Raw genomic sequence first — 16,278 nt, 5'->3', positions numbered from 1 at the left:
AAAAATTAGCCAGGCATGGTGGCGCATGCTGGTAATTCCAGCTACTCAGGAGGCTGAGGCATGAGAATCACTTGAACCCAGAAGGTGGAGGTTGCAGTGAGCCAAGATCGCACCACTGCACTCCAGCCTGGATGACAGAGTGAGAGTGTCTCAAAAAAAAAATAAATCAGTAGACTTTATCATTTAATTCCAAGTATATACGTATATACTTGTAGACATGTATAATTTAGTACATTGTATTTTTTCCCAAACAGATAAACAATCAGATTCTGTATGGAAGAAGTCACCAAAATGCATCTGCCATTATTAAGACCGCCCCATCAAAAGTCAAGCTGGTTTTCATCAGGTAAGATTGCTAGATCTGGTTTTGCAAAATCAAAGACCTCTTCTGAAGATGTTATTAATGTAAGACTATGTCATCTTTGATTTGTCTAGCGAAATCACTGTTTCTTCTAAAAACATATATTCCTTTTGTAACTGTCACTTCAAGAAAAGTATTGCAGGGCGCGGTGGCTCACACCTGTAATCCCAGCACTTTGGGAGGCCAAGGCGGGCGGATCACGAGGTCAGGAGATCAAGACCATCCTGGCTAATATGGTGAAACCCTGTCTCTACTAAAAATACAAAAAATTAGCCGGGCATGGTGGTGGCGGGCGCCTGTAGTCCCCGCTACTCGGGAGGCTGAGGCAGGAGAATAGCGTGAGCCCGGGAGGCGGAGCTTGCAGTGAGCCAAGACTGCACCACTGCACTCCAGCATGGGTGACAGTGAGACTCTGTCTCAAAAAAAAAAAAAAAAAAAAGTACTGATTGTTTTGATTATGAAGTTTTCTTACTTGCTTATGTTTCACAGCGTAGAATTGGTAGCTGAGGCTAGTATTTATAATTCAGTTATAAAACATTCTTCCCTTTCTGGATCCATTTATCCTGTATATAAATATAATGAGACCTGCTAACTTCTCTTCCTGTCACTATTATTTGGTACATTTGCTGAATCATTAATGTCTTCATTAAAGAATAAACAAGAAAATAGAACTGAGGACATTTTTAGGAGCTTCCTTGTAAGAGTGCTGGTGAGAAGCCCGGAGTAGAGAAGATGTCAGCACTGCTGCCTAGAGTTGTATTGTGTGTTTGGGGCTTCACATTTACTCACACCTCCCCTGCAAGCTGATTGAGCCCTCTTGGTACAAGTAAATCAGAATTAGGGATCTGACTGTTTGTAGCCAACATTGCCACATCAGCAGTAGAAATGAGGTTGTTTGATTCTCTTTATTGGACTGAAATGACAAGTAAATCTGAATTATTTTTAGGTCATGTACCTAACCCTCTATGTTCACTGTAGCTCTGCTTCTTTTTCCTTCTGGGACTCAGGTATCATCTGTAAAATGGGATAATAAAGCACCTCCCTCATTCATTGTGATATTTCAGAAATTGAAAATGCTCAATACAATATCTAGCAGAGAATAAGGGGTGAAAGAATGTTAGCTGCTATTTTAGGATGATGACAATCATTATTATTCTTCCCTTTCTCATTAGCTACCAGCAGTAAGATCTGTCCATTCCCAGGGACCATTGGGATTAGGAGGTGGTTTTATTCCCAGCATGGGCACTAACGTGATTGAAATATTCCTTTCCACTTCTACTTTGCTCCTGAAGAAATCCTGCATTAGGACCAGGCACGGTGGCTCATGTCTGTAATCCCAGCAGTTTGGGAGGATCACCTAAGGTTAGGAGTTTGAGACCAGACTGGCCAACACAGCGAAACCTGTCTCTACTGAAAAATACAAAAAATTAGCCAGGCGTGATGGCACACAACTCTACTCCCAGCTACTCGGGAGGCTAAGGCAGGAGAATTGCTTGAACCCAGGAGGCAGAGGCTTCATTGAGCTGAGATCGCACCATGCACTCCAGCCTGGACGACAGAGAAAGACTCTATCTCAAAAAAAAAAAGGAAAAAAAAAAAAAAGACCAGGCATGGTGGCTCACGTCTGTAATCCCAGCACTTTGGGAGGCTGAGGCGGGCAGATCACGATGTCAGGAGTTCGAGATCAGCCTGGCCAAGCCAACATGGTGAAACCCTGTCTCTACTAAAAATACAAAAATTAGCCAGGCGTGGTGGCGCACACCTGTAATCCCAGCTACTCAGGAGGCTGAGGCAGGAGAATTGCTTCTTGAACTCAGGAGGCAGAGGTTTCAGTGAGCCGAGATCACACCACTGTACTCCCACCTGGTTGACAGAGCGAGACTCTGTCTCAAAAAAAAAGGAAATCCTGTATTAGCATCCTTTTCTCCCACCTAGTGGCACTTTCTGGCTTTCTAGTTTTTTACTCTATTTTCAGAGAGCGAAAGCTTCCTCCTTCACATATGTCTTTGTATGTTAAGATGAGCCCTTTATCCTTACTCTCCTTTGACATCCTCTGTTAGACACCAGTCTCCTTTTTGGTTTTCTTGTCCTTTCTTTTGGCAAGGGTTATAAAATTAGAGTTAGTTGATTTAAAAAAAAATTGAGTAGACTTTGAAGAAAGGTCAGCACTCAAGAGATTCAGATGTTGTTCATTGAGAGAAGTCCACAAAAGTAGTGTGTTTAGACTTGAAAACTTTGCATAAAGTTGTGTGGGGGCCGGGCGCAGTGACTCACACCTGTAATCCCACCACTTCGGGAGGCCAAGGCAGTAGGATGGCTTGAGTTCAGGAGTTTAAGACTGGTCTGGGCAACATAGTGAGACCCAATCTGTGCAAAAGAAAAAAATTAGCCGGGTGTCGTGGCATGTGCCCTGTAGTCCCAGCTACTTGGGAGGCTGAAGCAGGAGCATCGCATGAGCCAAGGAGGTTGAGGCTGCAGTGAGCCATGATCACGCCACTACACTTCAGCTTGGGTGACAGCAAGACCTTGTCTCAAAAAAAAAAAAAAAAAAAGCACACTGTGTGGCTAGTACATGAGAAGATGTATGTAGCACTTAACAGGGTCAGCATCTGCACATGGTATTTAGTACATAGTGATGGCTGCTACCACAAGAGCTGTTATCAACATTACTTACCTCTTCAGCACATGTGGTGGGGCTTTTATTACCCACATGGGCCGTGCAATTTTAAAGAGAGCAAAAAGAACATTGAATAGAGTCCAAAGGAAATAATTTAATGCAATTGTGTAGTTGGGAAATAAAACCCTCCTCCTTCAATAAAGAAAGGTTAAACGATTTGAAATTATTTAGAAGACAGAAGAGAAACCTGAATAGAATTTTAATCATAGTAGTAAAGCTCCATCAATTTAGAGTCTGATTATTTCAGTTTTGATCATTGAACAGAACAGAATCAAGAAAAGAATTTGTTGAGTAAATCAATGGTATACACAAAATTGAGGACGCTACTGAATGCTTATTTACTGGAAGTGATTTTAAGCAATTTAGAAGTATCAATGTACATTTAAAATCTGTACTCTAATTCTTAGTCCATTCGGACTGCTGTAACAAAATACCCGAGTGTCTTACAAAGAACAGAAATTCATTTATTTATTTATTTATTTTGAGACAGAGTCTTGCTCTGTCACCCAGGCTGGAGTGCAGTGGTGCGATCTTGGCACACTGCAACCACTGCCTCCCAGGCTCAAACAATTCTCATGCCTCAGCCTCCCGAGTAGCTGGGACTATAGGTGTGTACCACCAGGCCCGGCTAATTTTTTTTGTATTTTAGTAGAGATGGGGTTTCACTGTGTTGGCCAGGCTGGTCTCAAACTCCTGGCCTCAATGGTCTGCCCACCTCAGCCTCCCAAAGTGCTGGGATCACAGACGCGAGCCACTGGGCCTGGCCCAGAAATTTATTTCTCACAGTTTTGGAGGCTACAAAGTTCGAGATCAAGGCTCTAGCAGATTTGGTGTCTGGGAGAGGGCCTGCTTCCTCTTTCATAGATCTATTCCGTGTATCCCACGTAACAGGAGGGGCTCCCTTGGGCCTCCTTTGTAAGGCAGTAATCCCACCATGAGGGCCCCACTCTCATGACGTAAACACCTTCCAAAAGGCCCTGCCTATTAATACCTTCATGTTGGTGATTCAGTTTCAACATATGAATTTTGAGGGGACACAAACATTCAGACTGTAGCATGAACCTTTCCTGCATGGTCTTTCAATTACAGTGTGTAGCATATAATGAGTGTTCAGAAAGCTTTATTGAATGAATTTCCTTTTTGCTCCTACTAAGCAGTTCTAGATTACTTATGGTCCAAAGGCAACAATCATAGTAAGTTCATTGTTGTTATTTTGTGGATTAAAAAATATATATTTCTGTAACTCAGTATTTTACAAAATTCCTCATACCTCAGCCCCTCTTCCCAGTACTTTCCCAAATTAGCTAAGATTTTTTTATATCTTCTTTTATAGGGAGAAAAAACATATAGGAGTGATTCTGAATAATTATTTATTATAAGAATCCTGATTTTGCCTGTTTTAGAATCGAATCCTGAAGAAGTTAAAATTCGATTCATTATCAAGTTTCCAAAAGTTAACACTTAAATCATCTCAGCACCACAGATGCGATTTTGCTTGTCTTTTGAACTCTGCATAGCTTGTACTGTGTTATAATGTAACTTTGAAAACTAGTTTTTATAAATTGTATTTCTTAACAATTTGCACTTCTATTTGGCAAAATTTCCTTCCTTAGTTGAAATTATCCTCTGTGCTTTTCCATTATACAGAAAATTTTGGCTTTTATACCTTGGCAACTGTTTTTCAAATTGATTGACAATTGAGATGAAAATGGGAACTGGCCACAGGTTTTAGAGAATGATTAGCAGTAATCACAGAAAGCTATTAAAATATGCTGCAAGCAACATTTTAATTAACTAAGGCCTTTAGTCTATAGCAATGTACATTTTGTGATCAGGTCCTTGTCATATTCTTTTAACACTTGTATTTATTCGTATACTAATTCATCTATAATTGGCAAGGGGTCTGTGGGTCATTAGCACAAATTAGCAAGTTGCAGCTATTTATACATGACTTACATAATCACTTTTTCCCTTTTCCTTTTCACATCATTAGATTTTGGACAATCCTGGAAATTGTACTTTAAACATGTGGTCTCTGATACACTAAATTATTCAACTCCGTATCATCCAGATGCGTATTACAATCTGGGTGCTTGCTATGCACTCTACATTCGGTTCTGTGGGTTTTCGTGTTTGGCATTCTCCCCTTCATGTGAGCACACCAATTTAAGTACAGGAGGAGAACTATATTAACACAACGAATAAATTGCTGTATTTGGCAGTGCAGGGATCCAAGGAGATTAATGATCTTGCCTGCAGCTCTTGTCATACCTTCCCCCACTATCAAAACTTGAATGTCATGTATAACAACTCACTCTCCGTTACTTAATTACATGTGGAAAATGTGTACTGTGTAAAAACTCCTGGGGCTAAAGGAAACGAGATGAAACTGAAATCCTTGGAAAGATTTAGTGCTAGCTGTCAAGCCCCACTGAGTAAAAGTGGACTCACCATGGGCTCCACCTTCCTGTATCAATTGAACATATGTCTTGCTTGTGTAATTAAAAATATAGCGTGGCTCGTTGTCCTCTGGCCATATCCCTGAAAGACGATATTGCTTGAAGTTAATGTGAATGCCAGAGTCATCTTAAGGAGATGATCATCTGAAGAAGCAACTTGGATGCCTATTTTAAAAATCCTTCTTGGCCGGGCATGGTGGCTCACACCTGTAATCCCAGCACTTAGGGAGGCCGAGGCGGGCGGATCATCTGAGGTCAGGAGTTCCAGACCAGCCTAACCAACATGGTGAAACCCCGTCTCTACTAAAAATACAAAAATTAGCTGGGCATGGTGGCGGGTGCCGGTAATCCCAGGTATTTGGGAGGCTGAGGCAGGAGAATCACTTGAACCCAGGAGGTGGAGGTTGCAGTGAGCTGAGATCACGCATTGCACTCCAGCCTGGGCAAAAAGAGTGAAACTCCATCTCAAAAAATATAAAAATAAAAATCCTTCTTGTGCTCTTGATTCATTAGATCTAGTTTTGATAAACAGGAAAAAAGAATGCATGCATAAGCATGAGTTTAACTTGCATAAAGAAACATTCATTCATCTTTTCAGCAGGTGTTTACAGAACACCTACGTGTGTTATTGTGGTGGGGTTGGTGATGGAAAGAGCACAATTTCTGTCTGAAAGGAGGAAACAGAGAATAAACAATAGTCTAGTACCTTATCCAGTGATATAAGTACTCTGATGCTGTAGGGACATATAGGAGATGCATCTGATGTAGTCTTTGGGGTCTGTGGGAAGATGTCACAGAGAAAGATGATTAGGCTAAGACTCGAAGGATAAGTAAGCAAAGTCATAGGATGTGTAGAAACCCAAAGGTTCCACAACTGGGTACCCAATCAGAATACCTGGACATGTGCTTCTAGGAGAGAAGCAATCCTTCTTTAGGAAGGTATCGTTGGGTAAGTATAGCTGTGTATGTCAATTGTTTTGAATTCTGTAAGGTAGCATGATGTCAGCTGCAGGTTTTTCAGAGATGGCTCTTATCATTTTGAGGTGTTCCTTCAATGTGTAGTCTGTTGAGGGTTTTTATTATGAAGGTATGTTGGATTTTATCAAAAGCTTTTTCTGCATCTATTGAGATGATCATCATATGATTTTTGCTTTTGATTCTGTTTATGTGGTGGATCACATTTACTGATGTGTGTATGTTGAACCAGATTTGCATCTCAGGAATAAAGCCTACTTGGTGGTGGTAAACTTTTTGATGTGCTACTGAATTTGGTTTGCTAATATTTTGTTGATGATTTTTGCTTCTATGTTCATGAGGGATACTGGCCTGAAGTTTTCTTTTTTTGTTGCGTCTCTGCCAGATTTTGGTGTCAGCTGATGCTGGCTTCATAGAATGAGTTAGGGAGGTGCCCCTCCTCCTTGATTTTTTTGGAACAGTTTCAGTAGGATTGGTATCAGTTCTTCTTTGTACGTCTGGTAGAATTCAGTTTGAATCCATCTGGTCCAGGGCTTTTTTTGGTTGGCAAGTTTTTTTTTTTAATTACCAATTCAATTTCAGAAGTTGATATTGGTCTACTCAGTTTTACTCTTTCGTGGGCAGAATTGGTAATTTTTTCTTTGCTACTTCCATTCCTTAATACAATAAGTGCATATATTCGCTTATGGGAATTATGCCTGTATTTGTTTCACCTCTTTTGGCACTCAGAGACAACTAATTGGGATGGTCATCAGGGATGATGTGAGCTTGCTTTTTTTCTTTCTTGCTGGTCAATATTTATACTATTTGCCCAGTGGAATTCCTGTTTCCTTGGGTAGACCCCCACTTCCCATCTCCCAATACACACACAAACACACACACACACACACACACACAGAGAAACAGTACATCTAGATACCTGTCTCCCTCTGTGGAAGCTGAAGGAGCCAGTTCTTTCTCTCACTGCCAAAGTGTGGCCAGCGGGTGGTCAATGTGTCTCACACTTGGGCAATATGATACTTTAGGCATAGAATTGGAAGCAAGCGATGTGAGTGATTTGATACGAATGGTGTTTATCCATAGAGCCACAGTGCCCTGGCCAGACACTCCTGCTACATCGTTCTGTTTCCTACTTCCTTGTCCTCTGGAGGTCTCTTAGTTCCCAACTGTCCCAAGCCTGATCCTATAGCCTGTCAATTTTGTGAGAGCTCAGTATCCCTCCAGTAAATTCTCTTTTGCTTAAGTTGGCCCAAATTTATTTTTATTGCTTACTGTCAAAGAATCTTAATGAACAGATAAGAAATAGCACTATCTGAACAAATTACGGCAACCAGAGTGAGACGTTTGGTTTCCTCTGTGCATATTCCTGTCACTTGTAAACTTTTAGCCTTAGAATTCTGAGTTTTTCATCCTTCAGACGACTTTAGCAGAGCATAAGGCCTCTGAACAAGTCTCTACTGAGGATCTCCGGTATGACTCATTACCATTGCCAAACCATTGCTGCCTCTTGAAATGAGATTACCATGATTATCAAAGAGTAATCAGGCAGGATTTGTCCCAGTTTGTCCCTGAGGGTGGGGATCCCAGCACATGGCCTTATGGTGAGGGCTGCATATTAAGGTCTGTGTGTCTGAATGTTTGGGATTTGCCAGCCAGGAATAAGAGGGGAATGGGTGAGAGTATCTACTGTACTACCTTTTAGAAAGACTCTCTTGGAAGGCTGGGCACAGTGGCTCACACCTGTAATCCCAGCACTTTGAGAGGCCAAGACGGGCCGATCACTTGAGGCCAGGAGTTCGAGACCAGCTTGGCCAACATGGCAAAACCCTGTCTTTACTAAAAATGCCAAAAAATTAACTGGACATGGTGGCATGCGTCTGTAATGCCAGCTACTCAGGAGACGGAGGCAAGAGAATCACTTCAACCCAGGAGGCAGAGGTTGCAGTGAGCTGAGATAGTGCCACTGTACTCCAGCCTGGGCGACAGAGAGAGACCCTGTCTCAAAAAAAAGAAAAGAAAAGAAAAGAAAAAAAAGGGCTCTCTTTGATAAACTTATTAGGCTAAGTCATCCATTTCATCCAGTCCTAAGTTCCCCACATCAACTCTCCTGCCAGCCTGCACTGCCAAATATTTTATGACCCACCTTTTCCTCTGCGCAACTGGCAACAATTATTTAGAACATGCCTGGGGCCTCCTGTGTAAAATGTGGGTCTAGATACTGCTTTCTCCCGGCAGCCCTCCTTAGTGATTGACATTGTTTGAAGTGCCAAGTAAATAGAACCCATTATTCCACTGTCATTGGACTTTTATTTCCGATTCAGCATACTCAGCTATTTTGGTAGTTTCTTCTAATTGTGAATTGGAACTGTTTCCTCTGTTCATACAGTTAGGAGTATCTCCTGGAATCTTTTTGGAAAGGAATTTTTCCGTTGAGATAGAATGATTTGCTTTGTTTTGTACATGACTTCTGGCTCATTTACATGGAGCTTTCCTGGCTGAACGTTAATTCAGTGTCGTGTTCCAATTAATACAGGAAGTATAGAGATTATTTTTCACTATCCTGAGATGTCTCAGACCACTAGATTTAGTCCAATCAGAAAGCAATATCCAGGCCTTGTTTGTTGTGTTGATGTGTTCATTTATTCAACATTCGTGTGTGTGTGTACGTGCACATGCACCTAAATGATGTGCCAGGCACTAGATTGTAGTTGTAATCATTTTAGAACGAGTTGCAATAAATAAAGTCAGCCTGCTCAACAATCCAGGCTGAATTCAGGCACATAACTTCTGCTTTTGATAAAATGATATTTTGTTGGCATAAAATGAGATCCTATGGATTTGGTGAAAGGACGTTTCCAAGAGGCAGGCCCAGAGCACCCTGAAGACAATCATGATTTTAAGTGACATTGTAAGTAATTCAAACATATTTTCATCACACTTTCACTTTTTTTCTTGCTCAGGTAATTTTAATTGCGATGAAATAAACAACACAAAATTTGACCACAGGACCCAGCAATTCTACTTGTGGAGCATGCATCCAAAATAATTGAAAGCTGGGTCCGGAAGAGATATTTCTATATCCGTGTTCAGAGCAATATTATTTACTGTAACCAAAAGGTGGAAGCAACCGAGTGTAACATATAATACAAAAAGTACCATTTTAAATGCACAGTTCAGTGGCTTGAAGTACATTCACATTGTTGGGCAACCATCATCACCATCCATCTCCAGAATTATTTCATCTTCCCAAACTGAAACTCTGTATACATTCAACAATAACTCCCCATTCTTCCCTCCTCTCAGCCCCTAGCAGCCACCATTCTACTGTCTGTCTCTGAATTTGACTGTCCTAGTACCTCACATAAGTGGACTTGTGCAGTGTTTGGCCTTCTGTGACTGGTATATTTCACTTAGCATGTATTTTCGATGTTCATTCATGTCACAGCATGTGCTAGAATTTCTTACCTTTTTAAGGCTGAATAATGTTCCATTTTATGTCTGTGCCATGTTTGTTTGTCCACGCATCCATCGATAGGTACTTGGGTTGCTTCCACCTTTTGGTGGCTGTAAGTAATGCTGCTATGAACACGGATATACAGATATATCTTCCAGACCCTGCTTTCAATTCTTTTGGATATATACCGCACAAATGGAATTCCTGAGTCATACAGTTAATCTATTTTTAATTTTCTGAGGAGCCTCCATACTGTTTTCCATAGTTGCTGTACCATTTTACATCCCTACCAACAACGTACACAGGTTTTACTTTCTTCATAACCTTGCCAACATTCCTTTTTTTTTTTTTTTTTTTGGATGGTATCCATCCTAATGAGTGTGAGGTGGTATCTCATTGTGATTTTGATGTGCCTGGTTTGCACTTCCCTGATGAATTAGTGATATTATCTTTTCATGTGCTTACTGACTTTTTGTGTGTTTTCTTTATAGAAATGTCTATTCAAGTCCCTTGCCCATTTTTTTAATGAGGTTGTTTGTTTTGCTGTTGTTGAATTATGGGAGTCTTTACGTATTCTAGATATTAACCACTTGTCAGATATATGATTTGCAAATATTTTCTCCTATTTCATAAGTTGCCTTTTCACTCTGTTGATTGTGTCCTTTGAAATACACAAGGTTTTTTATTTTGATGTCCGATTTGTCTGTTTTTGTTGTTGCCTGCGCTTTTGGTGTTGTATTCAAGAAATTATTGTCAAATCCAATGTCACAAAGCATTTCATCCCTATGTTTTCATCTAAGAGTTTTATAGTTTTAGCTCTTGTATTAAGCCCTTGATTCATTTTGAGTTTATTTTCATATATGGTGTAAAGGAAGGCTATGACTTCATTCTTTTTTTCCCCTCTCTTAGAGTTGAGGATCTATGTTGCTCAGGCTGGAGAGTAGTGGCTCTTCACAGGCATGATCATAGCACAATTTGGCCTCAAACTCCTGGGCTTAAGCCATCCTCCCATCTCAGCCTTTTGAGTAGCTAGGATTACAGATGCACCCCATCTGTGTAACCTTCACCCAGAAGACTTCTTTTACATGTAGATATCCAGTTTTTCTAGCACCATTTGTTGAAAAGATCATCCATTCCCCCACTGAATGGTCTTGGTGTTCTAGTTGAAAATCACTGAATTATATACAGGGTGGGTGTGATGGCTCACGCCTGTCATCCCAGCACTTTGGGAGGCTGAGGTGGGAGGATTGCTTGAGCTCAGGAATTCAAGACCAGACTGGGCAACATAGCGAGACCTCGTCTCTACTAAAATTCAAAAAGAAAATTAGCCCAGTGTGGTGGCACCCACCTGTGGTCCCAGCTACTTGGGAATCTGAGGTGTGAGGATTGCTCTAGCCTGGAAGGTCAAGGCTGCAGTGAGCCATGATCACATCACCCATACTGCTGCCTGGGCAACAGAGGGAGACTGTGTTGGAAAAAAAAAAAAAAAGCCAGAAATGGTAGCCTGCACCTGTAGTCCCAGCTACTCAGAAGGCGGAGGTAGGAGGTTTACTTGAGCCTAGAAATTTGAGGCTTCAAGTCTACAATGAGCTATGATCATGCCACTGCACTCCAGCCTGGGTGACAGAGTGAGATCCTGTCTCAAAATACATACATACATACATACATGTATACAAACATTTATTTCTTGGCTGTCTGTCCTATTCTATAGGTTAATATGTCGATCTTTATGCCAGTACCACACTATTTTGATTACCATAGCTTTGCAGTAGGTTTGAACATCAAGGAAAGGTAAGATCTTCAACTTTTTCTTTTTCAAGATTGTTTTGGATATTTGGGGTCCCTTAAAATTCCCTATGAATTTTAAGATGAAACACACTTTCTTGCTTTTAGAAGAGGTAGAAATGCTTCTTAGGAATATCTCATATCCTGATAAAGTTATGGCATTCTACAAATATACACACACTACCCGTTACATTAGATGTCTTATTTTTCATCATTCATAAATTGTCACCATGGACTTACTGTGTTTCCCTGAAGCATGAGTATGTTCTCCTCATGACCACTAATTTTTATTTTGGCAACAATTTACAGTGTTCTTTTCGAGTTTATATTAGAGTATCCCATATTTATCCTAAGGAATTAGTTGAGGGCTATCAAATAACATGTTAATGAAATCCCTTATTATAGTTTGAATTATGGTTACACCTTTGAGGCATAAAGAATAAATATATCAACAAATTGCTGTATATGACATATATGTGCATCCAAAAATACAGTGAAATGCTCTTAGAAGAATAGAATGAAGTTACTGAGACAAGCCACATAAGCAGTTTAGAAATTCAAAGCAGCAAGCGATTGCTGTTGGAGAAGTGGGTACAGCAAGAGTTAGTTAATATTTAATGCTAGCTAGGTAGACTTACACAGGAAAGAATTGAGTCCAAATGGCATCAGCAATTCACGATTTACTGAGCACCTCCTGTATGTCATAGGCTGTATAAGGTCATACAGTTAAGTAAGAAGTTCTCCAACAACTACAAAGACATGCAAATAAGTAACTATACATCAGGCAAAACAAACATCCATAGAGGGAACTCATTGATGTTGGGTTATTTTCAGGCTCGGTTCCGGGGTAGTTTTCACAGTTGAGAGGGAGCAATTTGGATGGATTCAGATGCAGAGAAAGCAGAACAAGAAAACAAGTAGGGATACTGTTGTCATAGACCAGGCAACATGAAAAGGACATGAATTAGGATGGAAACTATGGGATTAAAAGAAAAAAGAAGAATAAAGCCTTTAGAGTCAAAGCATTAGACTCAGTGATGTTTTAAATTTTTTGATTGATGGCTGAATGAATTAATAGTAACCGAGGACGTAGCACCTAGAAGTCTAAGCATTTGAGATTTAACATGACAAAGCCATAAAACATTAAATATTTACTTCTATTAGTGTGCTTTGGTGCTTTGACGTTTATATTATCTCCTAACAATTCTATTAATATTAGACATTATCCCAGTTTTAAAGCTTGAGAAACCAGGGTTTTATGTTGTTTTGTATCTTACTTACATCTTATCAGTGATAGAATCCATACCCTTGCTTTGGTCTGTCTGTGCCTTTGCTTATATTCATTTCCAAGCTAACGTAGTTGTCTTGTACTACACATTATCATGGATTTATTTTTTAGTTGGAGTATAATTTATACTCAGTGCAATAGATTTTATGTCTTAAGTCTGTTGAGTTTTGATAATTGCATACACCTGTGTAACCTCCACACAAAACAAAAATATAGACTATTCATTCACCTCTGAAAGATTGCTGGTGTCCCTTTACAGTCAATCTCTCCTTCCCCCAAGAGCCACCTGCTTCCTGATTTCTGTCACTATAGGTTAGTTTCAACCGTTCTTAAACTTAATGTAAATAGAATCAAACAGCATTTATTCTTTTGTGTCTGGTTTCTTTCATTAACATAACGTTTTTGAGATTTATCCATGTTATGTTTATTCCTTTAATCACAGAGTAATACTTCATTCTATGAATATACAAAAATTTGATGATCATTCTCCTGTTGGTGAACATTTGGGTTGTTTCCAGTTTTTGGTTACTATGAATAAGGTATAAATGTGGCTTTTTAAAAAATTATTATAGAATAAACGTGTATAGAGCATGTTAGACTCAGGGTAGACACAGTTATGCTTCAGTAACAAACAGCCCCAAAACTCATGGCTTAAGACAACAAAGAAATAAACAAAGGTTTATTTATTTCTCATGTTACATACCCATCAGGGCTCAGTAAGGAGCCCTCTGTTCACCATGGTCATTCACGTAGCCAGGCAGCAGAGGTGCCTTCTCACCATTTGTTTCCATGATCACCAATGCAGAAAAAGGAAACGTAGCTAATCAAGCACTGGTTCACCTTTAAAGAGGAAGAAAAGTTGAAGCTAGAGGATTTATGAACAGCCCTAATAACTATCCCAGAATAGTACTGAGGAAATTACACTCCACTGTAATATTCACCACTATACCTGCCCCATCACACAAAATGAAATTTTAAAGCCTTTTATAGTCATTGTATCTCTATAAGGGATGGGTAATATGTTAATAGATAAAACACCCAGAACCTACATATGAAATGTGGACAGACTGCAGTTGATACAGTGAGCAGACTTAGAACTGTGCATGTATTTTTACCCCAAGGAAATGTATTAAATAATTGAAAAAGTAATAGCCCAAAATTTAATAGCCTAGACTCACCTAGGGATCTTAACTTGTGTATTTGAGAGAAGGAGACATCTGTGGCTCTGGATAGACTATTAAAATGGGAAACACTGTAGTATAGTATTTAAGAGTAGGTTTTGAAACCAGAATGCTGTTTTTGAACCTCAGCTCTGCTATTTATCAGCTTTGTGATTTATAAGCTGTGTGACTTTGGTCAGGTTGCTTAACCTTTCTGTAAAACCAAGAGAAAATGAAAAAAAAAAATTCTAACTAAGACATAGACTTGTTATGAAGGTTAAATGAGTTAATGTATGTAAAGCATTTTGAACAGTGGTATCTGGTAAGCAGTCAAATGTTATGTTTCTAGTTATATTTCCGGTGACCATGTTTTCCAAATCAAAATTTGTGTCATGTATTAATTTTCTCTTGCCGTGTAACAAATCACCCAAATTGAATGGCACAAAACAATACCCGTTTATTGGCTCACAGTTGTGTAGGTCAGAATGCTGGCATGACAAGCCATGGCTCAGTTCTCTGCCCAGGGTATCACCAAGCTCAAGTCAGGCATTGGCCAGGCTGAGGTCTTGTCTGGAGGCTTTGAGGGGAAAGTCGCTTCCAGGCTCATTCTCTGTTTTCTTGCTGGTTCTCAGGTGGGGGCTGCTGTCAGCTCCTAGAGGTCCCTACAGTCCTTGTCAGGAAGCCCCCTCCATCCTGAAGCAAGCAATGGTGCTTCCAATCTCTGACTTCCTGTCTGTGACCTCTAGGCATTCTACAAAGAGTTTAATCCGTTTAGAAATCATTTAAGTCAACCTACTAATTTAAGGCTTTAGGATACTGAGGTTCTGAGTGAAATCTCCAGATTTGAAGGGCTTTGCTTGTATGATTAGGTCAGGCCCAAACTAATAATCTCCCTTTATCTTATAGTCAGCTATGACTTATCATATAGTCTCATCATGGAAGTGAAATTTGTCTGTAAACTGGGGGCAGGAATCTTGGGAGACTTAGCATTCTGTCTAACACAAGTTACATGATTTTTACCAATGTGAGTTTCATTTTTATAACAAAACAATTCAAATCAGGATCCAAAATGTGTGTTTTCCACAAATATAAATATATTCTACAAACAAGAAGCTGAATTAGAGGTATTCTTAGCATACTTTTGGAGAAAAACTAAATTGAGATCCCTTGAGTAGTGTATTAGTCTGTGCTCACACTGCTATGAAAATACTATCTGAGATTGGATAATTTATAAAGGAAAGAGATTTAACTGACTTACAGTTCAGCATGGTTGGGGAGGCCTCAAGAAACTTATAATCACAGTGCAAGGGGAAGCAAAGCACCTTCTTCACAAGGTAGCAGGAAGGAGAATGAATGCAGGAGGAACTACCACACACTTATAAAACCGTCAGCTCTCCTGAGAACTCGCTCACTAGCACAAGAACAGCATGGGGGTAATTGCCCCATGATTCAATTACCTCCACCTGGTCTCTCCTTTGACACATGGGGATTTTGGGGACTACAATTCAAGATGAGATTTTGGGTGGGGACACAGCCAAACCAGATCAGGTATTAATGCCACAATTGCAGTTGTTTATTTACTTAGTTGTTTGTTTACAGCTAAGTAAATGATGCTAATATCATCAAAGGCAAGAATCGTCTTTTATCCATTTTTAATCCATTTTATCCATTTTTGTGTACATAGCATAAATATTTGTTAAATAAAGACATGTATATATTCAAAATAAAATCAAAGCTATATAGTTGAGTTTCAACCAATCAAAGTAACCACCAGCCAGCTTAAACTAAAAGGAGAATGTATTGTGAGAGTCCAGATGCCTCATGGACTCTTAGAAAAAGATCCATACAATAAGGCTCCAGAGATGGACCCAGGGCAGCTCTAGAGATGTCGGCAAAAGGGAGTTCTGAACCCCTGTTTTTCCTTGAGCATTTCCATTGGTAGTCTTGACGTTGCACTCCTGATCTTTATATGTCTCTTCCAAATGTTAAGCCTCTGGGAGAGAGAATCTGATTGCCCCAAACTGAGGCAGATGTCTGCCCCCTTTATCCAGTCTGATTGAGGGCAGGGCTATTAGTACCTAGTGTAGACATTATGGCCCATCCAAGGAATCACTGTGAG

The 16,278-nt window shown here is 39.9% G+C and overlaps 1 protein-coding gene across 19 annotated transcripts in view; it reads left to right on the top strand.

Moving 5' to 3' along the window:
• The window catches only part of PATJ (PATJ crumbs cell polarity complex component), a 424,482-nt gene that overhangs the window by 273,288 nt on the left and 134,916 nt on the right, over nt 1-16,278 (top strand). For all 19 annotated transcript variants that reach the window (XR_013401362.1, XR_013401361.1, XR_013401351.1 and 16 more), the window contains one exon: nt 255-346. Coding sequence is in view for 16 of the 19 variants with exons in the window: in XM_077954993.1 (XP_077811119.1) it covers nt 255-346 (92 nt within the window). In the remaining 3 variants the exon portion in view is untranslated. The remainder of the gene's footprint in view (nt 1-254; nt 347-16,278) is intronic.

Source organism: Macaca mulatta, chromosome 1 (genome assembly GCF_049350105.2).
Source record: "Macaca mulatta isolate MMU2019108-1 chromosome 1, T2T-MMU8v2.0, whole genome shotgun sequence".
NCBI lineage: Eukaryota > Metazoa > Chordata > Mammalia > Primates > Cercopithecidae > Macaca > Macaca mulatta.
This window is presented reverse-complemented; position numbering and strand designations above follow the sequence as displayed.